The following is a 24,075-nucleotide window of genomic DNA, read 5'->3' as shown; positions in this document are numbered from 1 at the left end:
TTATGGCGCAAATACCAGTAAATTGATGAGTGCAAACCTTAGTAAATCATAATTCACTTAAATACTCTCCTCCCATAAATTTTGCGTCTGAAAGGGAAACTCCTATGCATATGCAATAAGGTCAGCCGCAATAATAACCTTGTCCACGCCTTTTCAACGCTAGTTTTTCACTGCGGGTCTTTAGTAAATCCTGACAGTAGTTTTTTAATGGCAAAAGAGGGTTTGCGCTGGCACAAACTCTTAGTAAATCTGGCCCTAATATTGATATTGGAAATCCACACTCTCCCTGTTTTACTTTTTAATTTTTTTTTTATATTTTTTTATATTGGTAAACATTGTATTCATCGTTCCTTTTTTGTCATATAGTTTACACCTTTTTTTGTGTAATAAAAAAAAAATGATTTGTACTTTAGTCAGTTAAATAAATGTTAAAGAGAATGAACAAATCACAGATTCTATTACATTAAAATATTACATATATTATTACATTTTACAAAATTGGGGTTGTGTGTATTTGTACAGCACAAAGAATCACAACCTCACAGCCTTTACAAAAGAAGAGATCTGAGTAGATCAGCGGTTTAATGCATCTAAAATACAGTATATTCCAGTTATTAAGGTATTTCTCAGTTATTAGTTCTACAAAATGTTTTAAAAATCATGATTTCTGTACAATTATATTACTAAACATAACTGAATCATGTATATTTCGTCAAACACACATTCATACTTTCATGCACTCATGCACAGACACACAGCTAAGATTTTCATTACAATTGTGACTTTCTACAAAATTGTGAGCTACTGTAATGTTAGTCACAGACAAATCCCAGCAGATATGTTTGATTTTGGATAAAGACAAAAATAAATCAATAAATACATTTGTGAATAATACATCAGACTTAGAGATATTCTTTTCTAAATTGAAACACTGTATAAATGTATTAATGAACACTTTACGCCCAGTGTGTGTGCGTTTAACATTTGATCAGCTTTTAGGAGAGATCCATCCACAGAATGATTCGTCCATGGTTAAAAGGTCAGCTGTGGCCATCAGTGTATAATTACAGCCTTAGTACTGAGCATATTCAGACTGAAGGGACTGTGGAAAGAGAGATTGACATTAAGAAACTGATATGAAAGGACATGCAAAGCATAATACAGGCTGGAATTCACTACACAACTTTTAAAATCTGAACAGATTTTAAAACACTAGGCATTACTTGCAGACTTTGAAAATGGTTACAGAGAAAAACCGTGCATCATAAATGACTGAGGATCACACACTACCAGACCTTCAAGTCATTCCAAACACTACAAACTCATGCAGAAACAAGCACCTCATTGCTAGGAGACGCAGGACAAATTAAAACAATGTGTTTTCAAATCGACTCAAAATTAAATCCTCATCCTGGACAGATTCATAGTCTAAAGCTAAGAAAATCAATGTCTCTGCCCATCATACACAATGTGATTTCTCTGAGAGATTTGTCAACTCCGACTGTCCACAACCTGCAGACTGACCTACGACTCCTCCAGAACACTAATAGGGGGAAAAAAATCTAGGCAATAAATAGGAATAGATTACTTAAAGGGGTACTTCAGCGCTGGGAAGATGAATGTGTATTTAAACTGGGTCATTTATGTATTATGTATTATTTTTGAATTTGGTGCCTTCTAGACTGAGAAAAGACAGAAAATGTATTTTTGTCTCATATGGATGAAAGACAACAACTCCCAGAAAGCACTTGCTTCGCTGCTCAACGAGGCCACTCCCAAAGCCACGGCCACTGGTTACATCTCTTGCCCACCACAGCACCACCTCCACCGTCGTTTTGATCTTCATAATAATACAATCATTTCGTTCAGTTAGAGAATAAACACAACAATTAAAAACTGAACGTGTCTTTTCAATAACGTGTGAGTGAGCCGAACGAAAGGCACGGCACAAATGCAGCAGGAGTCAGATTTCATTAATCACTAGAGGGAAGAGCTGAGGTAAGCATGGCAGTCATTCTCAGTGCGTGTCCAGTCTGGCACGTTTTCAGATCGCATATGGAAGCTTAACTTTCATAGGAATTAATTGAAAAGTTGAAACACTCACTTTGCTCCGCACCGCTCCGTTATTAATGCCCGATCCGATCGGCCGTGTGCATTTACATTCTGTGAGTGCGATCCCTCCCCTATGGGCGGGTTGAAAATATGCGGAACTAGCTCCTTCTGCTGGCTGTTGTCTCTTGCCTCTGGCCAAAAAATCCTCAGATGATGAAAAATTATGATATTTGCGCCATCTGAGGATTTTTTCAGAAATAAAGTGCATATTTCTCTCATCTCAGGGGGATATGAGGGGGGGAAAGTACCATAATTTGAATATACTATCGGGTTTCTACTGATACAAAGCTTAATGCTACATCGCTGAAGTAACCCTTTAAAAATGAATAACTTAAGGGTTCTGTCACATTAGCTAAATTTCTGCAAATATCAGGTCCGTTGTTTACTGTCAATAGTGCAGCGATCTATGAAGCACAGCTCACACAGAAGTCACTTTCAAACCTAGTAGCTTTCTATTATTAGTCAATACAACGAATGCACATGACCGGTTACCCAGTCACCTGGATTCCTCTTCAAACGATGGTATTTTTGACTGCAACTTTACATAATATGAGAGACACCTCAATATTAGTTAGTGCTGAAAATCTTTACCTCAGCTGCAGCTCAAATCTTATTTGTATTTGCATATATTGGGTGAACTATGTCTAACATTACCTTTTGTTCCACGAAAGAAAAAGCATACATGTTTGGAATGACATGAAGGTGAGCAATGCCCCGTTCACAGCACCAGTGACAAACAGAAACAAAGTGAAATGATCCTAATAATTTCAATTCAAAGTAACACAAGTGCATTTTTACACACATTACATTTCATAACATTACAGCCAATTTCCAGTAACACAAGCTGTCCGTATTGAGGGAAACACATTAAAAATAACGCAAGTTATGTAATCAGATTACTTTTTTCAAGTAATGCATTACTTTATTAACCAATGTCTTTGCTGCTGACCTTCGATGATCCAATTTAACCATACTAATAATCAAAAATGACTTTAGATACAATCACTTTTTTTCATCCTTTTCTTCTGCTATCCAGCAGCTGTACAGGCATGAATTTGCATTTCCTTCAGCCTGAGGATTATTCATTTCACTTTTGGTTTGAAAGGGCTTTTAAAATTTGCTAAAAATATAACTTTTTTTTAAACGATCAAGCAAGCCCAGCCCAGGTGAGAAAAAGTAACATGATGCATTACTTTCCATATAAAGTAACTAAGTAACACAGTTACTTTTTTTTTTGCAATATTGTAATGCATTCATTTTAAAAGTAACTTTCCCTAACACCAAAAGCAACATTGCCCATTGGCGTCAGGATGTAGGTGTCCAGTGACGCGATAAAGTTGGTTAATGTTTGACTTGAAACAAATGAAGTGTCTTTCGGGACCAACAATTAATAGTAGTGAAGATTGTGTCTCGAAGTAGTGCATCAAATCTTCCGGTTATGCATGCTTTCAATGTGCTGAGATAAACTGATCATTACTGTGAACAGGATTTTCTAAACTCTGCTGAACTTGTAGTTTTTAAATCCAACATAAGCCGAGGGTCGTAAACATACGTGATAATTTCACCTCACGGTGTCAGTGCTCTACTAAATAGTGACCGCGATGAAGTGTGTGTGTGAGACCTTGCGAATAAGATCTGAATTAACATATTTATTTATTTGTATTAAATATTTTAGGTATGGGATGATTTTAGACTAAAAATGATTAATAAATGCACACACAATTATCCATGAACTTGATAAATGTTGCAGACATGTTTTACTATCCACAAACAAATGCCTTTTGACTTGTGTGTGCAAAATACAGAATTAAGTGTCCTCGTTATAAAGACGAGGAAAACGCTTACAGTAGGCTAGCTTTAAAAAGGTATTAACAACGCATAGGCTACTTTGTATAGGCAAGCAGATTAAATCAGGTTAGGAACACAACATTTTGCTTTACAACAACACATGCTTTATTAATAAGAGTTTGGTCTTGCATGGTCTTCTTAATGCATTTTTCACATTAAGCGTTTTAGAATATTCCAGAGGAAACAATGTAAAACTTTGCACGTTTTGGGTTCATATTTTTCTACTTGTAATTATCGCTGTCTTAAAGGGCATATTGCAGGTAAAAATTTTTTTAGATTAATATATAACCTTATATAAATATAATAAATATAAATATATAAAATACCATATGAAAAGGTATTGCAGGATTTAAAATGTTTTAAAAAGACATAAGAGCACAAATTCAGTATACAAAGTGGCCGTTTCGTTGGCCGCTTGGAAAAAGCGCTTTTTTTTCAACATCGCGTCATATTGCGTCACGAGAGGGAGTCGCTCGCCGAGCTCTGCGTTGGCTCAGTGCAGAATAGGTTGGTATTCAGTAGAGTCTGTATTTTCTGTAGTTTTTCTATTCCAATTTATCATTGTCATGTTAAATTATTGTGTCCAGCCTGTCTGGACATCGAGTCTACAGGTTTCCTAAAAAAAAAAAAGTTAGGAATTCAGCATGGTGGCGTTTTGTGCAGGTGAAGAAACGGGACTTCCCTTTGCGCATCTGCTTCGAAACACAGGTGGTGTGTATAGTGCTTTAGACCGGAGGATTATCATCCCAGCGATATGATGGAGTCAAACTGTGGCGAGGGGGGCGTGGTTTCGCGAGGTCTGCACGGACAGAGGAGGCCGGGAGACGAGCGGTAAGAAAGTATGAAAGGATGAAAAAACATCCACACACGATGCTTCTTTGCTGTCGTGTTTACATTGATGAATACAAAGTGTACATTAACACAACTGAATACAGTCTCACACTTTTTCGAAAAAAAGTTCTGAATTATGTGCTGGTAATGTAAATATTTTATTCATGCCATTGTTATGGGAAAATGTAATCATAGCTATACATTAAACATTGCGCATGAAATGTTTATTGATTTGCATATATTCATACAGAACCAGCTTACTGGGTAAAAGGTCATATACAGAATATAGAGAACACGTTCTACATTCAGGGGTCAGGATGGCCTAAATGTAGGGATCAGAGTTAAAATGAACAGCACACTTGGGATTTGAGCAAGTGCTGCTTTTCTTGTCATGTGTGGAAATTTACAGGAGGAGTGACTTTGTTTGGGAAACTGATAAAAGCGGAGTGCTGTTATGTCTAGTTAGTGCACTCTGCAGACATTGAAGATGGCTGTATGACTGTGACTCATTTCTTGCAAGAAATTAAATCTTTATAAAGACAATTGGGCAAGGTTTTGTCTCTTATTCAGTTATGCGGCGATAGTAGAAATTTTGCCACGACAGTTGGTGTCAGAAGCGGAGATTCCATGGATGTGCCTTCTGGACCCCGGGAGCGGATGGTGACTGATCATCCTGGACTTTAGAGTCACAGCTCTACCCCGACATATTGAGGGAGAGAGGCCAACCGCTCAGGGGGTCCGGAGGGTCCAACCACTGGAACAAACGAACCCGAGGTGGCAACGGGATGCTTCTGGTAAGAGACAAACTTAAAATTCAGGGAAGAATTTTGATGAATAGAAATTGTTTAAATTGAAAATTGAGTTAAATTGAAAATTGAAGTTGGGGTGGATAAACCATAGTGGGGTCTGACTCTGTGGCGAATGCAACGTGGTTGATTTGTTTATGGGATAGAAACTGAAACCATGTGGGCGAATAAAATGAGAATGCAACGTGATTAAAATTTTGAGATATCACGTGGGCGAGGAGACCAGTTTTGGGCTATTAGGAGCCAATAAGAGAGGACACTATTGGGAGTGTCCGCCCGTCTGGTCTTGGGTGAAGAGATCAGATCTGAACGGAGACGTCCGACAGATTCATTAGCGTACGCTAGAGGGGAAAAAGCCACAGAGACAGACAGACAGCCAGTATGGGGAAGTCCCAAAGCAAGCTAGCTGAATATGATACACCGGTACTTTGTCAAATGAGAAAATTATATGGGAAAAATGCATGCAAGGAAGAGAAGTTAATTAAATATCATGATTTCCCAAACAAGGGAACACCAGACTGAAAGTTGTGAATGAGTCAGTTGAAAAGGGGAGATAAACTGAAGGGCTGTTGTGGGAAATGTATGTGAGAAATGCGAACAAACAGTGAAATGTTGCGTAAAAGAGGCAGATAAGAGAGAAAGGAAAATGTTGTCTTATCACGCAGAAGTCACAGCTGTTTAAAGATCTCTGGTGAGTATGAACATTGACTAAATTCTGGCTAACATTTTGAGGGATATGATCAGTAATTTGATTAGTCGGTATAAAGATTTTGAGATGAACAAGAGCAAACGCTGTAAGCAGCTCCGCTCTGAATCCCTCACTTCAAAGGAAATTGGTGGACCAGTGAAGGAAATGGGCAGAAATGTTTTTATTGTAATTGGAAAGTTGATCAGCAACTTGACTGGCTACAAACAAAGAGAGAACAAGAAAATTCAAATTTCTCGATTTTTTTGTTTATTCACTAATTTGTAAAATGGGTAAGGTGCAGTACACCCAAAGGGAAAATCCCAGAAGTGACTGAGATATACAATTGAGTAACTGAAAGTGATGTTGGTGAAAAAGCAGATAGCACCATAAATTGCAAGCCATTGTCTGTTTTATTGGACCCCGAGCGAGCTCTGTTCTCAGACAGACTGTCACTTTTGGAGCACACAGGTTGCTGAACGTTGCTCCATAAGCTAAAGATGAGAGTGTTTTAATTGTGGTCAGCAGGGCTATCTTAGACGTAATTGTGTTCGAACACCCATAAGGCGTAGAAAGTATGGCAGATCAGGCCACTAGACTAAATTTTGTAAACGAAACGCAGTAAAAAGAAAGAAACAGAGATTTACACTCTAAGAAAATGAGATAACAATAAGGCTAATAAAGTCTTTGGTGATTATTTTTGAAGGAAGGATTTGAGATAAAAATAAAGATGATAAAACGTGCTGCAAAGATATATAAATCCTGATTAACCGAGTTTTAAATGAAAACTATATAATAAATATGTTCTTGCTCTTCTCACTTTTGCAAAACTCTGATAATGATGATTTGATAGAATATTGGGTTGTTGAAGTAGCTATAGGCAAGTTAAAATGTTGAAAACCCTAGAAGCTGATGTTTTGGTTTCAAAAGATAAGCTTGTGCTGAGCTGAAATAAAAGATTTTAAAAGGAAAAAATGTTTATTTGAAAACAATTTTAATTTCTAGCCAGATCTTACACTGAGATAGTGTGAAGAGTGAAAAGTTTATGAAAACGCAGTGTACCAGCCCTGAAGGCCTCAAAGTCTCTCTCTCTCATCCCAGACCAGCTCAAAGCTGATATCTGAGCTTGTGCCACAGATGACAGAAGATATTGATGAGTAAAAGCACAGGGCATTATGTGAACATAAAAGACAGTTAGTTGTTAAGATATAAAAAAAAGGTGCCATTAAGAGGGCAATAAGAGATGTTTTCAAAATACAGACTTTTAATGAACTGAAATTGTTGACGAATGTATGATATGACCAGTAACTTCTGTCTGCTCTTAGCCTTCACCATGTACAGAACTGATGGCCTTGGTCACAGATGTAGCAGAACATTAAATGGAATGGACAGTTGTTTTGGCTAAATTTAGAGAATAATCTAAGCACTGCTATGGGGCAGCTTTGAAGAAGTGATTAAGTTGTGTTATAATTAACCTGTCTCCATGTTTTTACTAATTTGAAAGCAGACATGATGGCTCTGGTGACTTTTGAATGCACTTTCCAAAAGGCTCCAGAAAATATCTGATCCTGTTGAGGGTCAAAGATCTCAAGCGATGACGAGGTGGGGACGAGGTGGGCACGATGTGGTTAGACTTCCTATGGCCTGACGGGGGGCAACCCAAGCCAGGGAAATCACGATAAGTCATCTCGGACCCCCCCGAAAAAAAGAAAAAAAAAAGAACAAAAAATGGAGGAGGGGGTTTTATGTGAGGTGTGTATGAGAGGTGAGGCAGATGTCTGTGAGGCCAGCAGCGTCACTAGTGTTGGGAGGAGAAGCTGTGTTTCGTAGGGGCCAAGGTCAACACTGGACACAGCAGCCCCTGCCCTAATATTGGCCCCTCTATACCGCTCACCAAATACCGCATAAATTGAGAGCCAGGAAACACCCTGAAGAAAAGAGCTAAGATTGGCATTTAAGAGCCAGCTGAGACCAGCTGTGATTGTGATTGAAAACTTTGTGGAACAGAACAAAATTTATTTGGATCAGTAAAACTGTATGATATTGAACTAATATGTCTCTATCATAGTCTTAATCCTGCAGGTCATTAGGATGGCAGAGGATAATTTGGAGACATGGTGATGGCTTTAAGAGGACGGCTTTTGAAGTTTAAAGAGAAGTTCTGGATAACAGAGGTATCTAAACTAAAGATAACTTGAAACAATTTCACAGTATAACTTATTGGAGATGTTCTAATTTGAAAGTTAAACAGTTAAATTTCTTCAGTTCAAAACTTTGTGAAGGATTAATGATTAAGGGTTAGTGAATTTAACATTATAGTAAAAATCTTAGAAGACTGTTGAAAAGATAAATGTGGGTGAGAGAAGAAGAGAGAGACTGCTTCAGTGGAACAAGGGATTGTACTCTGTCTGCGATCTGAGACAAAACAAAAACAATGATATCAGAACAAAACAACCCAGCAGACTTTTCTAAAAATAGATAATGAACAGATTTGAAACGGGTTAAGAAACCATGTAAAAGCACATTTTGAGAATGAGCAGTTCATATTTATGTGTCCTGATTGAGTGTAGTGTGCCATTAACCTCTGGAATGAGTGTTTTTATCATTACAGATGGGTTAGTTAAGTGAGACGACAAACGCTAAGGAAGCTGATTAATCTGAGCGAATCTGGTGAAAAGATGATCCAGAACATGGATGAGCTTTAAATGGATTGGTATCCAGCTCAGTCTGTTAATGGTAATTATGACTACTTTGTCATTTATGATGTTGTTTTTGAATTAATCTATGGATTAGTGCATATGTTAAAGCGGAATAGTTAAAGATTGCCGCCCATCATGGGTTTAACAGCCTTACTTAATCATAATCAATATCCAATTTTTATTAAAGTCTTTTCAGTTCCTGTTATCAGTAAACCATCCAAAATCCGTTCATCAGGGCTTTCTTTTAAAGTACCCTTTTCTCCATGCCCTGTCCATTAAAACTCTTTAGACATATGCTCCAATTGGCCCAAAATCTTAAACCTCTTAATTCATGTCATTTGGCAGCGATACTTATCATCAAATCCTCACCTTGCCACTTAAACCCAAAATTGTTATAACTTTACCAAGAACTTGCAAATTTTCATAATCTCCCATATCACTGTATAAAGTATTCAAATTTGTACTAAAGTCACTATCAATTTCTTTAAAGCCGTTTCAAAATGATTTTTCAACTCCATATATGTATATTAACTCCATTTAACTTTACAGGTGTTCATAAATTGTTCATAATTCTGTCCGAAAATCAATTTTCCACCAAAAAATCAATCTTTTTGGGCTATTTCTCTTCTGTTTTAACTGTCACATTATTCCTCTATCAAAGAGCTCATCTGCAGATGCACCATGTGATCATTATTGTTTCTTATCTCTAATGCTCTGCAGAAACCAAAATATTATATTCCTCTTATCTCAATTCCAGTCACACAGAAAGACTTCTCTGCCTGCTCCTTCAGCCCTTAATACACAAATAGAAGCTCTCTTAGACATCTAATGTCATGCCTCCGTTCAGAGGAAACATAAAATAAAACTCTTTCTTTTTTATAAGTTCTCCCTTTGTTCGCCTTCTGGCCTTTCAGAAATATTAGGGAGTCTCTGGATAATTTAGATAGTGTGACTTTAGTTAATTTGTCTCCTTGTCTCTGCCGTCCAGTCTATAAAATTTACATTTGCCATTCTTAATCAATTTACATTATTTAAACTCCGACCCTCTGTTGAATTTATGATGTCACGAGATAAAGATGAGTGAACAAGCTGATTGAATGTAATACGAATTGATAACTATGGCATTTTGATGAAGTATATTTAACATTAGCAAATTTAGATTTATGTTCATTAGTGGTTAAATATGGTGTGGGCTATGATGAGTTAAAATGGGTCTGCTGGAAATAGTATGTTTAACAAAAACAGGGTGGTTTGTGAAGAATGGTGTTGAAACAACTGACTAGAGGAAGGTTGATTGTGAAGCACAGTGGGCATTTAGCGAAGTGACCCCATTGACAGACACACAAAAGAGAATCGGTGCATGACAGACATTTGTGCTTTGGAACTGTGCCCTGCATGGGCAGAGGTGTCCTCTGAACTGTAAGCAAAGCACAAAATGTAAACTGAAGGATGTTTTATGTAGAGACTTAAAGTGCTAAGATGGATTATTATCTATCTTACTTATTTTTATCGTTTAGTTTGAGTTGGACCACTATTGTGTTTTGGACCCCAAAAAGGTCTGTTATGATTTTGATTAATTAAGAGAACCACTGATTGTTTGTTTCTTCATATGTGTTTTCTAAAGTGTGTATTGGGTCTCTGAGGAGTGACTGTGGGTCTGGCCTAGGGATGTGTGATGTGTTACTAAACGCTTGATAGCAACAAGGTGTCGTGTGTTTGGATTTTGTAGGTATCACACACCCCTAACATGTCGGGAGTGCAGTAACAGTGAGTACTCACTTAGCCCGGCTTCCAGAGATGAAATATGGATTTGTCTTTCATTTTATAGGATATTTTCAGTATGTTTTGGGGAAAACCTTCTGGTCAAGACTGCCATTCGTAGCTTGACGGGAGGATGCAAGCTGATGGAGGGTAAGAGTGTAACGATGTACACAGACTAGCGTTATGCGTTCGGAGTTGAGCACGATTTTGGGGCGTTGTGGAAACGCAAGAAAATGTTAAAGTCTGATGAGCGCACAATTATAAATGCTTCTTTTGTGTCTAATCTGCTAGACACAATTTTCTTGCCTGGCTAGGTTGCTATCTGTAGAATTCGCAGCGAAACTAACAACAAAGTTTATTTCAACAGGAAACTGTGAGAGCAGACACCGCTGCGAAGGCCAACAGACGACACAGCCAGAAAGTTTTTATTATCTGAAATAACCAAGAATGTTTTGCCTGCCTTATAGACTATGCAGTCTTTCAACTCAGGGCCAGAGAAAAGCAGCGATGGGAACAGTGTGACTGGACTGTGCAAAATAGCTTCTGGACAAGTAGTGATGGCAAGCCTTGTTTACCCCAAAAATATTTTTGATGATTATGATTAATGGCTGCATGGGTGATCACGCAGCCAAAGGGGGAATGGTACTCAAATACACGAGTTTATGGGGAGGTTACAATATTTGCTGAAAATTTTTCGCATCTTGATGCGTATTGATATACACGAAAACGAGAAAAGGCCTCGAGTAAATCTGAGACCGTTTGAGACCGTTTTTTTGGAAGACCACCATTCATGGGAATGGAAGGGGGTAAACAATAGCTTACATCAATAGAATTGTGAACTATTGCATAGATATGTCTTTTCTGTTGTCTAAGGTCTGTGTGCAGGTAAAATTTGGGGAAACCAGCTGGGGCTCCTTTACATGACATCAAACCAGGTGATTTCGTGTTGATAGAGGGCAACGGGAGGAGGAGCTGGAAGGCAAAAAGGTGGCTGGGACCTTACCAAATCCTCCTAACAAATGCTTACTGCCGTAAAAGTGGCTGAGAGGGAGACGTGGGCACACGCAAGCCACTGCAGAAAGTTTTCCACCAGCAGGAAGGGGAGGAGCGAAACCGGAAGTGAAGAAAGCCATGACGAAGTGCCAGGGGAAACAAAGCCTGTACTTTGGCACGGCTGCAGAAACAACAGCTAGAGATAAAGACGAGCTGCTGGCTTTGTCTGCAAATGTCCCATGCCTGCAAAGCAGTACCACTGACTGTTGTAACACTGAATGAAACTGACTGTTTGATCCCGCAGCAAATGACTGAGATAGTGAGAGCTGCGAAGAACATTGAGCACTGGAAAATCCCAACAAAACATCCAACATCTGACTGCGAGAGGACTGAAGTCAGAGTCTGAGTCAGAATTGACACGGTGGTGGGTGGCATTACAACTAATTTTACCTGCCAGGTTAGAAGACCGAATGACACTTCAATTGCGACAGTTTGGGTTTATGGTTAAGCTTATAATTTTATGGAGAGGGGAGTGTTGGCAGGATGATGTTACCCAGCTTTGATGAATGTGGGGACGTGTGTATTTACCAGGTAATGAAAACAAGAAAAAGGATAGACAGAAGATAAAGTTAATTCTGTGATAGGGACTTTACCAGATAGAGCAAATGTGGGTTGGTCTATTTTCCTGGGGGTGGGTGCAGCAGAATCGATAAACAAGATAAATGGGTTAGCATGGACTGTACTAATAGCACGGAACACGCTTTAACAATGGTAGATGAGGAAATGAAGCAAATCCGAGATGAAGATATCCAAAAACAGACTAGTTTTAGACATGATAACAGCTGAGAGAGGGGGAGTTTGGAAAATGCTTGGGGTATCGTGTTGCTTTCATATTCCAGATTATAGTGACAATGTAACCAATATAATTGAGTAGCCTACATGAGGCAGGCTGTAAGAAAACCTGAAAGAGAGGGGGAAAAAAAGCTGATGACTCATGGTTTTGTTGGATGACAAATCTGAAGGGATGGGGATACTGGTTATGTTTTACTGTATTGCAGGTTTTTGAAATTGTTGTGCTGATTTGTATGTGTTCACAATGTATTTTTCAAAACGCATTTCCAGGATAGTTCAACGAGTAGTGAAGCCCAGTGTATCACAACAAATGGTCAAATTAGACATTTATGACGAGTAAGACGAGTGGGTGAAGGAATTTAGTGATAGGAGATAGTGACTAGCAAAGAGAAGAATGAAACAAACTAGGGGATTATGTTTTCATTGGTTTAAATCTGGGCGGCCTTTAGAGGCCTCAGATATCTAAATATTATAACCATGTTTTTTGTTTGCAGTGAGAGGGGGGCTTTACCCACAAAAATAGCCTATGCATATTTTCTTTCTTCCTTCACAAATTCAAGAGTGTGATGAGAATAGATTATTGAATTGGATTATTATTATTATTATTCATTCAGTTTAGATTTTCGTTTTAATCATTTAAAACTTTACTATTACATTTATTAATTTTCATATTTACCCCTTTTTAACCTTACTATTATGTTTACTTATTTGAGTTTGCAGTCATATATAATATATATATACAATGATAACATTTTTCATTATGGTTTATCAATGATGTGATAAAAAGAGGGGATTGTTATGGGAAAATGTAATCACAGCTATACATTAAACATTGCGCATGAAATGTTTATTGATTTGCATATATTCATACAGAACCAGCTTACTGGGTAAAAGGTCAGAATATAGAGAACACGTTCTACATTCAGGGGTCAGGATGGCCTAAATGTAGGGATCAGAGTTAAAATGAACAGCACACTTGGGATTTGAGCAAGTGCTGCTTTTCTTGTCATGTGTGGAAATTTACAGGAGGAGTGACTTTGTTTGGGAAACTGATAAAAGCGGAGTGCTGTTATGTCTAGTTAGTGCACTCTGCAGACATTGAAGATGGCTGTATGACTGTGACTCATTTCTTGCAAGAAATTAAATCTTTATAAAGACAATTGGGCAAGGTTTTGTCTCTTATTCAGTAATGCGGCGATAGTAGAAATTTTGCCACGACACCATGTATGTAAATTCAAGTTCACTCAAATATCATAACGTCATACGCATCCACACACTATCGGTGAATCGGCACGAAATAAACCCATAACACAGAATTAATGAATAAAGGATAAACACAATAACACTGTCTGTGGTTCAGCCGCCAGTGGAAGATATATATATATATATATATGGATTTCAATACCTGAACTGCGGCAGGTTAGAAATTAATTTATTATTCAGAATGCGTAGGCCTAACGTTACAACACACAACACGTATTATTTTAAAAGAAGGACCTTCTTCCCGTCATATCAGCCTAACCCGTGGTTTCCTCTATAATTTAAGTCAGGAAATGGTCAAATCTGAGGTAAGGATGTCATTATTTAGTATTAGAGCACTGGATCGCTTCAGCAACAGATTCAGACACTATAGTTTTGATCAGGTTTTGATTGCGTCGCGATGGGACCGGAAGTAACGGTGCTCTGCTTCACTTACCGGAAATAGGAAGTGTAATAAAGGCCTCTTTAATCCTATGCTTTAATCTACAAAGAAAAATATCATGCTACTCCCCTTTGTGGAATGATGATGCATATATTTTACATAATACTCATGGAACACTTTTCCTTATTTTTTAAACATCAACAGCAACACCAATTTAAGAAAAGTTCCCCTTTTTTCAACTTACATGTTCCCTAAAATGTTCATTGTTAAGATGCAACTGTAGATATATTTTCAATGTAACCCTGCTCTATTTATTTTTGAGTAGTCTGCAATTTTATTTTGCAGCATAATCATAGTTTGACTGCACTAATGCTCCAGCTAACACTTTTAAAATGTATCTAAACATTTTTTTTAATCTTATTACATATTTTGTATTGACTAAAACAGCTATATTCTCTCCTGTCACCTAATATACATCTCAGGTACTTTACTTCTTGTTTAAGTGTAATGATCATATCTCCAACCTTCACTTCACTTTAGCAGCTGAGCCAAATAATACTACTACATTCTTACTATAATAAAGTTATATATACAGTTTTCCCCAAATGTAAAGAGTCTATTATCAATAAACCATTTGGAAACCCTTTCAATCTCTCTACTTAACTCAGCTTCAACATTTTCTTTCTCCTCATGAAAAACAATTATTGTTGCATCATCCGCATATAAAAAAGTTAATTGGAACTGGCCATTTTTAAATCATTAATATACAATTTAAAAAAAAATGGACCCAACACACTCCCCTGCAGAACTCCACATAAAATAGGTAAACAACCAGAGGAAACCCCTTATTTAAATCAACCATTTGACACCTACTTACAAGGCAAGACTTAATACATTTGCAGGCCTTATTTGTAAATTCCATTGCTTTAACTTTCAAAAGCAAAAAACTGTGATCTATTATATTGAATGCCTTCTGCAGATTCAGCAACACCATCCCGCATAACTTGCCTTTATCCATTTCCTTTTTCCTATATGATCTGTTAAAAAAGTTTTCATTGTCTCTGTGGAGTGCAGCCTCCTAAAACCCGACTGTAACTGTACAGTATATCATACTTGGAGATATAGAGCCCTGTTTTAACGATCTAAGAGCATAGCGCAAGTGTACTTAGGGCATGTCCGAATCCACTTTTGCTAGTTTAACAATGGGAAAAACAGTTGGCGCACCAGGCGCATGGTCCAAAAGGGTTGTCCCTATTCTCTTAGGGTGCTTTCACACTTGGTTCGATTGCCTGGACCGAACCCGAGTTCGATTACTCCCCCCTCCCCTTGCCCCCACTGGACTGTGTTCATATTATATTATTTGGGTCCGAACCAGGGTGTGTTTGCGTCATCAAAGCAGAAGCTGTTTACCCGGTTGCTTAGTAACGACAGCAGGCGAGAAGGTGGCAAAATGAATAGCGTTGCTCACCTCACTTTTATATTTTTGTTTTTGAACCATTGGTTTTGTTTCCAAAGCTTCAGTACATAATGAAACTTGCGTCTATCTGCCGCGAATGTACTGCAAATGCTCTAAAGAACGCTTAAGGCGAGCAGAAATTAGATTTACAGCTCTCAGCTTGCAGAACATCAGTCATGCTAGTTGTTAGTATGTTAGTGTGAAAGCACCCTTAATGAGTCATGGGTGTGTTTTGGGTGTAACGTGCAATAAAGCACCTAGAGTCTCATCTCCCATTCCCTTTAAAAGCCAGTTGCACTTGCAACATGGCGGTATGAGCGAATTCACTGTCACTGGTGGTGTAAATGGGGCTCAAACAATGACCAAACTTTTAGATGAACCCTTCCTTTAAATTATGAAATCACATTGATTTATGAAAACCTTGAATAAAGATAACAATTATACTGTAGCACAGAAGTGAGAGGCCAGAGGAAAATGTGAGGAAAACCCTAAATTGGAGGAAAATTAGTAGCAGAAGGAAAATTAGCAAAATCAGCAGAAGTAGCGTGTGAAAATCAAGCGCCAGAGAGACGACGAAGACAGCCACAGTCTGTCAGACGGTCACTCACTGGAATGGATCTGCTGAGATAGCGTCCTGGAAACCCGCTTAGTCCAGCGCGGAACGGACCTCTCCGAGGGCTGGGCCGACCTCCGGAGAACAGACTATAGCCACCTCTGTTCATAGGCCTGACTGTACGACTAGTGCTAACGGTGCTTGCCGCAGTGAGGCTGTTGAGGTTAGCGTTGGCCTCTTGATTGAAGTTTACACGGGAGGGAGGAAGTCGGGGGTCAGCAGTGGTGTACCCAAAGCTGAAGCTTGATGGAGGTGCAGGGGGACACTGGGTTTGGGCAGGAGATGGGGAGGGTGCGAAGGAGGAAGGAGGTGTGCTGTTGTCATCATCACTGAAGTTGTTGTCATTATAAAGGTTGCTGAGCGAATGAGCTAAACGCGGACTGAAGCTGTTCGGGACGCATAAAGGGGGTTAACAACATCTGTAATGGAAAAAAAAACAACAACCAGGCTATGCGTTAGCATCAATGTACCTTTTCAGATTGCCTGCAGAGGAGGAAGGGCTTCGGGTCAGTCTCCGTGGTGCAGTGGGGGAGGAGAGGAAGAGAGGAGTTTTGGAAGACTTGGGAGGGGAAATAGTGCCTGGAGCTGGAGTTATCCCACTGCCAAAAAAGACACATTACAAAGCAGTTTGTAAAAAGGTAATGTTCTCCGGAAGTGTCCTCATGAAAGGAAGGAAGCTTTCTCTTCTGTGCAATACTTCAATATGAGCGATCCTTTTCAAAACAGGAAGTGAAATAATATCTCTGCAATGCAACACTCGCTCCGATGTTCATCTTTAAAAACACTTTTAATTTTTAATTCCAGCACAATGTAATGTAATCTTGCATGTAAAGTGAATAATAAAAGTAGTTGTTTAGTGTTTTTTATATATATATTAATTTAGACAAAATAGTATACATTTCAATTATTGTGATTTAATGGTTGTTATCAGCCATAACAATTATTGACTTATCACTATTGACCAGAATTTTCACCATTGCATATTTATTTATTTTACCTTATTTATTGTAAATTCTACTAGCCAAAAAAATGAACCATATTATCAATACTATTTAAATATATTCATAAAACTGTTTCTGACTCATTGAATGGCTTTCAGTTTTACAACAGTCATCATTGTTTGCAGATACCAAAAATCAAAACCAAATTCCCTGTGACTTCTCTTATAAAACAGCATTTATTAATAACTCCAAATATACCTCACTCGCAAATAAATGTTTAATAGTAAACACATTTAGTGGGCAAGCTTTCAATTCATAAAGGGATCAGCTGTTTTCTCAAAAAGTAATAGTACTGAATTTAGTGTATTGAATATTGTCCTTTATTAACATTTATTAAAGAAAAAAGTAACCTTGTCTAGGGCTCCAGTCGTACACCGGATGAGAAGTGCCAAACATCTCACAGGCCCTGTCCCAAAGGGCACACTTCGTATGGTCTTGTTAACTTACAATGGCCGCCCAGTGAGTGTGAAGTCCATTTTCCTTCTTCATTTTAGGTTTCAGAAGGGTGCTCATGAACGTCCCTTTGCGGTCGATATGCACCCTCGATGTGTACTTTTGCTGAGCTGGCACAGAAGCGTAGCCTGGATGCCAGCCGAACTTAGCCCCGCCCACAACATTTTTACTCGGGCAGTTCGGTCTGGACTTGATCGGTAGATAAGTAGTTATGTCCGAACAGAAACTGCTCCGGGAAAAAAAAGGCATTTGGGAGGTAAAATATGTGTTATTTTGGCAGGGCTGGCAGCTAAAAATCGCATTCCTGGGTCTGTATATCACATAATTGGGGTCGCTTCAACCCGCGGACTTGGCAACACAGTGCAGTTGAGTTCTGTTGACATTTGACAACTAACGTTATGCGTCGCTCCGTTGCTCTGATTGGTTGTAGGTCTATCCAATTGAGATCTTTCCTTGTTCGGTTGAAACACGCCCCATAATCACAGACTCATATTCTGACTAGAATTGAGTATGACGACGTCAGGCTAACAGAAGTGAGCTCCGCAGCACACTTCTTCCCGACATTCGTGTTATGTCACGAAAGTGCGGACTTATAGGAAGACCACGAGTGTTTGGGGTGCCATTTGGGACAGGGCCAGAGGTATTGCACCCTGGATGCATCATTCACACTCACATTTTCAATTTCAATACAGTAGTCCAAAACAGTGAATCTAATCACTTGTAAACAGGCAAAACTTTACTTCAAACTTTACCTGCCAAATTGGCAAGTGAGTTGATATGCGTTTCCTGCCACGGTTGATTTATCACTGGCGTTTGGCAGGTGTTAAACTTCAATGCCTGCTTATGTACTATAGCACAAAACTTAATTAATGTCACTGACACAAGATTCAGTTCTTCTGACAACCCAGAGAGATTTCATTGGCTGAAAGAACACTCATTTCCTTTATTCATTGTAACTGAAGCTCTACCTAAGCACAGTGGTTGTAGATCTGGGGTGGCGTTGGCCCTTTAAGGCTAGTAGTTTGTCTCCCTGTGTTGGAATCATGTCCTCGTCTCTGAACTCATTCTGTAGTGTAACGAAACACAGTGTCAACAACAATTTAACCCTATTGTGCACTCAAATGTTATTGGTTGATTCAGTTCCTTCAGTACCTCATCCACACTGGCTGGCTTCAGAATGGTGCTGTCGATGGACATGTTGTCCACGCTGGAGATGAGACGAGACATGTTTCTCTCCTGTTGTCGACTTTGCCTCAGCTGCTGCTGCTTCTGCTTTGAGCGATGGAGATCACCTTGCACCCACATACTGTGCTGCTTCCTTGAGACAGAGAAAGAAAGCACTTCTGAACATGACCTCTGAACTGTTTTATGTCCCTATGGGCCTCAAATTATCTGTAGACTCTTTCACTTACTGACTGTTTAGACTTACTGTTCAAGAAAGTGCTGCTGTGGTCCAATGACGGAGCCTGGCCTGCAGATTCGTATCCAGGCAATGGCCTCAGGCGCTGTGAAGCGATAATGCTTCATCAGGTAGCAGCCTATCAGAGTGCCCGTCCTGCCAAGGCCAGCTGTGCAGAGACAGTGGGAAAATAATTTAGTGGAGAAAACAAAACAACTAAAAATAGGCCATATTTACTAATAGCTTGCGCCAGCGCAAACCCTCTTTTGGGCGTTAAAAATCTACTGTCAGGATTTACTAAAGACACGCAGTGAAAAACTAGCATTGAAAAGCCGTGGACAGGATTATTTCTGCGGCTGACCTTATTGCATATGCATTTGTAGGAGTTTCGCTTTCAAACGCAAAATTTATCTGAGGACAGTATTTAAATGAATCATGCAAGGTGATTTACTAAGGTTTACACCAGTCAATTTACTGGTATTTATGCCATTATTTACCACCCAAAAAAAGCATGTCTTAAACCACACGCTAATTTGTGTTGCTCTTGGTAGATTGTGTTGGTTATTATGTAAATTTTCGGGCTGCATCTGTGTTCTTTAATATCGGTGTCGTCAGTAGATCACGCTCAGAACTTTCCACTCTCATCTGCATCTTTTTTGGAACTGCGCTCTCATCCTAATTTGTCCTGTTTAGTAAATCTGGGCCTATGAGTCCAATCCAACAAGTATTTTGGCATTAATTCATCTATTGCTTTCGTAAAAGCTAGAAAAATAAGATCTAAATTAGCCCCAGTATGTTAATTTAGACAGGGTCAACATGGACAAACCCATGTAGAGCCAATACCTCAAGCCCATATCGTGCCTACATTGGACCCACCATGAAATGTTGGCTTGAAAATTGCAGGCTTATACAATGCTTCTACTCACAATTTTTTACATTCAAAAGTGCACCTCACTCCAGATGCAATAAAAACAAGATGCCATTTTGTCACAAATCTAGATTCTAGAAAGTGTCTCACCCTTGCAATGGACAGCCACGGCCCCCTTTGCGCTCTCACAGATGTGCAGAAAGCGTCTTGTGAGGAGATCACTAGGTGTGGTGCCGTCTACGAAGAACAAGTCGTGATGTTCAAACCCGGCATCTGTAAAGCGGCGCTCTTCATAGATTTTCTTGTTTAGTCGCACAACATCTGTCACATTGTGCTGCCGGAAGTAGGAAAAGTATGCTTCTGGAGCATGGAGAGGATAACCTGAAAGAGCCAATACAGTCATCAGTTCATGAGTGAGTTACTCCACTGATACTATCAGTTACGAGTTCACATTTACAAATAATCAGATATAATTTGGCGTGCTGTCCAAGGGGAGGGCTCTGAGCCTGAACCCAGAGAACTCTACTCTTTATCCTGAGATAGTAACCGGCCAAGAGTGAGGAGATGGGGTGGTGGAGGTATGCAGAAAAATGTCGAAGAACATAGGTGAGTCAGCCAAGTGTGTATATATATATATATATATATATATATATATATATATATAGGCAGGCCTCCTCTCGAGCTGATTGGATAGATCATTTGAACGTGTTCCTCCCGAACTTTAATAAAACATCATTAAGAGATTCTCAATGCTGCCACAAGAGACACCAAAGCAGGCTATAGAGCAAACAGTCTTCTTCTACAGTCAGTTTTTTTCTCTTATTGTGATGGAGAAACAGTTTAAAGGGGTGATGAATTGATGAAATCAACTTTCCATTCAGCCTTTGATATATAAATGTTAATCGTGATAGAATATCCTGTAAGTTTCGGAGCTGAAAACTTCCTTGTTAGTCAAAGAAAAGCTTTTATTAACACAAGGCCCAGAAAACGCTCACGCTCAATCTCAGAATATGTCGACCCTTGACGTCATCAAATACTGAAACGCTAAAAAAAGATAAATAAAAAACAAACAAACAAACAGATAAAACAGTTTGATCCTGTAGCCCCGCCCACCAACTCGTGCCTGAGATGATATAGGCCTACGTGGAGCTAAACCGTATCGAACTTCTAAGCAATAAACATACCAATATTATGAACGCATGGATGAACTTTATTTTTAATGAATATCCAGCTCACTTGGAGAAGACATTGCACGTTCGCCTTCATTTGACCACGGATTCGTTTGTAAACAAGAGACTGGATTTGCAGACAGGATGTAATTACATGAATGAATGAAGCAACACACTAAAGGCCAATTTATACTTCTGCGTCGAGTGCACGCAGAGGGTACGGCGTACCCTACGCATAGACGCGTTGGATACGCCGTACCCTGACGCGCACCTCTCCAAAAATGTAACAACGCGTCAATTCTACGCGGACCGCAAGCGCTGTGATTGGTCTGCCAGAACCCTTCCCTCAGGTCAATAAATAAATAAAAAATCTGCGATAGGAGTGTGTGTGTGTGTCCAGAAATGGGATGATAGTTCCTTACGTCTGCTATAACAATATTTTGCAGTCCAGCGATTCTTTATTGAAGTAAATAAATACATAGATCCGCTGAGTATAGTTTATTTATTTTCTCATTAAAACCAAAGATGTTAATCAGTAATTGTATATCAAGAACAGGGACACATTAGGGTATATTTCGTGAATGAAGTCTCCGCAACAGCAATCGATTGCTCGAGCCACCGCTGCTGAAAACAGCGGCCACGAGCTCCGCATGATTTCACAAACACATTCCAGCGCCAGATCGCCTTATTTAACTTTACTAATCAACTAGAGATGCTCAATTTGTATTAGATACAACAACTCAAGCTGCAAGAAAAGCCGCTCTCTCACTGCTGCTGATAATCCGACATGAATGTACAGATTCTACACAACAAACTGCTTCTTCTTCGGCTGTTCTCTTGATTACACCAACATGCCCGAGGACACTGCCTAGTACATTGACGCAGACAACAGCGCAGAAGTATAAATGCTCACGACGGCGTCGGCTACGCGCGTAGCCTACGGCGTACACTCAACGCAGAAGTATAAATTGGCCTTAATGTGAGTACATTTTTTTTTAAAATGTGATAGTATTGCATTGTTGCAGATTGTAATGATTATGTGAATGTGTCTAACTGAACATACCTTAGATCGCTGTCAAAGGCTGAAGAATCCTTTATTTGTGGTGTTGTTGGTTTATTGCGAGTCGGGATCAGACTATAACGTCCCGGGGCTGTGTTTTCCAGACGGGCTACCAAAACGTATCTTAAATAGTGAAATAACATTCCTTTCATGATGTGCGTTGTTCACTCTCTTGACGTGATATTTGAAGGGCACGCGCTCATGTATGTATGTATGTGTGTGTGTACGGTTCGCGGTTATATTCTCTAATCGGCCAGGCCAAGTAATAAAAAAATAACATTCCAATCAATCACGGGTGGGTGAGAGAAGAATCATTGTGTTTGTTGTCGTTTCCCCTCACGCTTTCAAAACAAATCCCTTGTGTACTGACAGGGGAGCTGACGCTTATTAAATATGCAAATCTTATCCAATCCTAGTCTTACTTACAAGTCTTCAGTGCGGCACGCCCATTAAAACCGACCGTTTCTTCAGAGAGCCTCAAAACCAGGGCAGAAAATAGCCTATTAGTTATTCATTAATGTGTTTTTGAATGAAAAAACCATGCAAACATCATAAGTTGACCTCAGACAACAGTATAATTTTTTTTTTTAAAGCCAGTTCATGATTACCCCTTTAAAGAGAATCTTGCCTGCAGGTAAGTGAAATTTAAAATATACAGTGGTTGCCAAAATTATTAGAACACCTGACAGATCTGAACATATTGAAATTTTTTTGCCTCCAAAACATGATTTCATTTCATGACGTTAATGAAACATGCAGATGGTTGCTCTGACCATCCAATATCAGATGAAAGGAGTCATATTGTTTTTATCCACTTTTAAATGTAATATTTGGTATGTCCACCTTTTGCAGCAATTACAGCAGCACATCTCTCTGGCATAGTGTTAATATATTTCCTCTGAGAACTTCAAAACTAATGTTATCCCATGCAAAAATGGTGAACATTGAAAATGGTGGACTTGGGTTAATAATAAAATGTCAGGAACGGGTACAAATGAAAAGGAAGCGAGGTCTCAATTGCAGGAGGAAGAGTGTTTTTAAATAAAATAAAATAATACAAAAACAAAACCCACGTGGACGAAAACCAAACTAAACAAAAACACAATACCAGGGTCAGGAAACATGAAGCGAGACAGGGAACAGAAGGCATCAAACAATGATCCGGCACAGGACTGCAGACACAACAAGATTAAATAGGGGACAAACAAGGTAGGAAATGAGGGAAGGCAGGTGGAACAAATTAACCAATAATCAGATAACAAGAGGGGTGGGGTCAAAAACACAAGCACATGCACAGAAATGACAAAAACACAACATGTGACAGACATGTGACATAAAAGGCTTCCCTTTGAATGTACAATAGATCTGTCCAGTTTATTTTCCAACTCGCCTCAAATGTGCTTGATTGTGTTTTGGTCCAGACTTGAGGGGGCCAGTCCACCATTTTCAATGTTCCAGCAGATTCCTTCTGTCGCAGGTAGCTCCGGCAATAGTTAGAAGAATGTTTCGGGTCATTGTCCTCTTGGAAAATAAATCCAGGCCCAATAAGAGACAACTCCCAGATGCCAAGTGTTCTAATAATTTTGGCCACTGTATTAAGATGATTAATCTGAATAATAGCACAACCCGCACAGGCATTTTAACCTAACTTTATCACCCCCTTGAGCCAGTGGCGTAGGCAGAAAGTGGATGATGGATGGGCCTCTAATAATGTGGGTGGGCTGGAATAATTCACATTACCCCTTAATTTGGATGAAAAATTTAAAAATCTGATTGAAACATAGCAACACAGCTAAAAGTATTCCTCATATGTTGTACCTTTTATTG

At 39.1% G+C, this 24,075-nt stretch overlaps 1 protein-coding gene across 1 annotated transcript in view; it reads right to left on the bottom strand.

Annotated features, from left to right (window-relative positions):
• Positions 1-322: 322 nt before the first annotated feature.
• The window catches only part of cdc14aa (cell division cycle 14Aa), a 35,731-nt gene continuing 11,978 nt past the window's right edge, over positions 323-24,075 (bottom strand). Inside the window, exons 9-14 of the mRNA XM_079819857.1 lie at positions 20,170-20,400; positions 19,182-19,320; positions 18,905-19,070; positions 18,721-18,818; positions 16,769-16,897; positions 323-1,102 (exon numbers count right to left, since the gene is read on the bottom strand). Of these exons, the coding sequence (XP_079675983.1) occupies positions 1,054-1,102; positions 16,769-16,897; positions 18,721-18,818; positions 18,905-19,070; positions 19,182-19,320; positions 20,170-20,400 (812 nt within the window). The 3' untranslated portion in view covers positions 323-1,053. The remainder of the gene's footprint in view (positions 1,103-16,768; positions 16,898-18,720; positions 18,819-18,904; positions 19,071-19,181; positions 19,321-20,169; positions 20,401-24,075) is intronic.

The sequence above is a fragment of the Gobio gobio genome, assembly GCF_949357685.1.
Source record: "Gobio gobio genome assembly, chromosome: 6".
NCBI classification, from domain to species: Eukaryota; Metazoa; Chordata; class Actinopteri; order Cypriniformes; family Gobionidae; genus Gobio; species Gobio gobio.
This window is presented reverse-complemented; position numbering and strand designations above follow the sequence as displayed.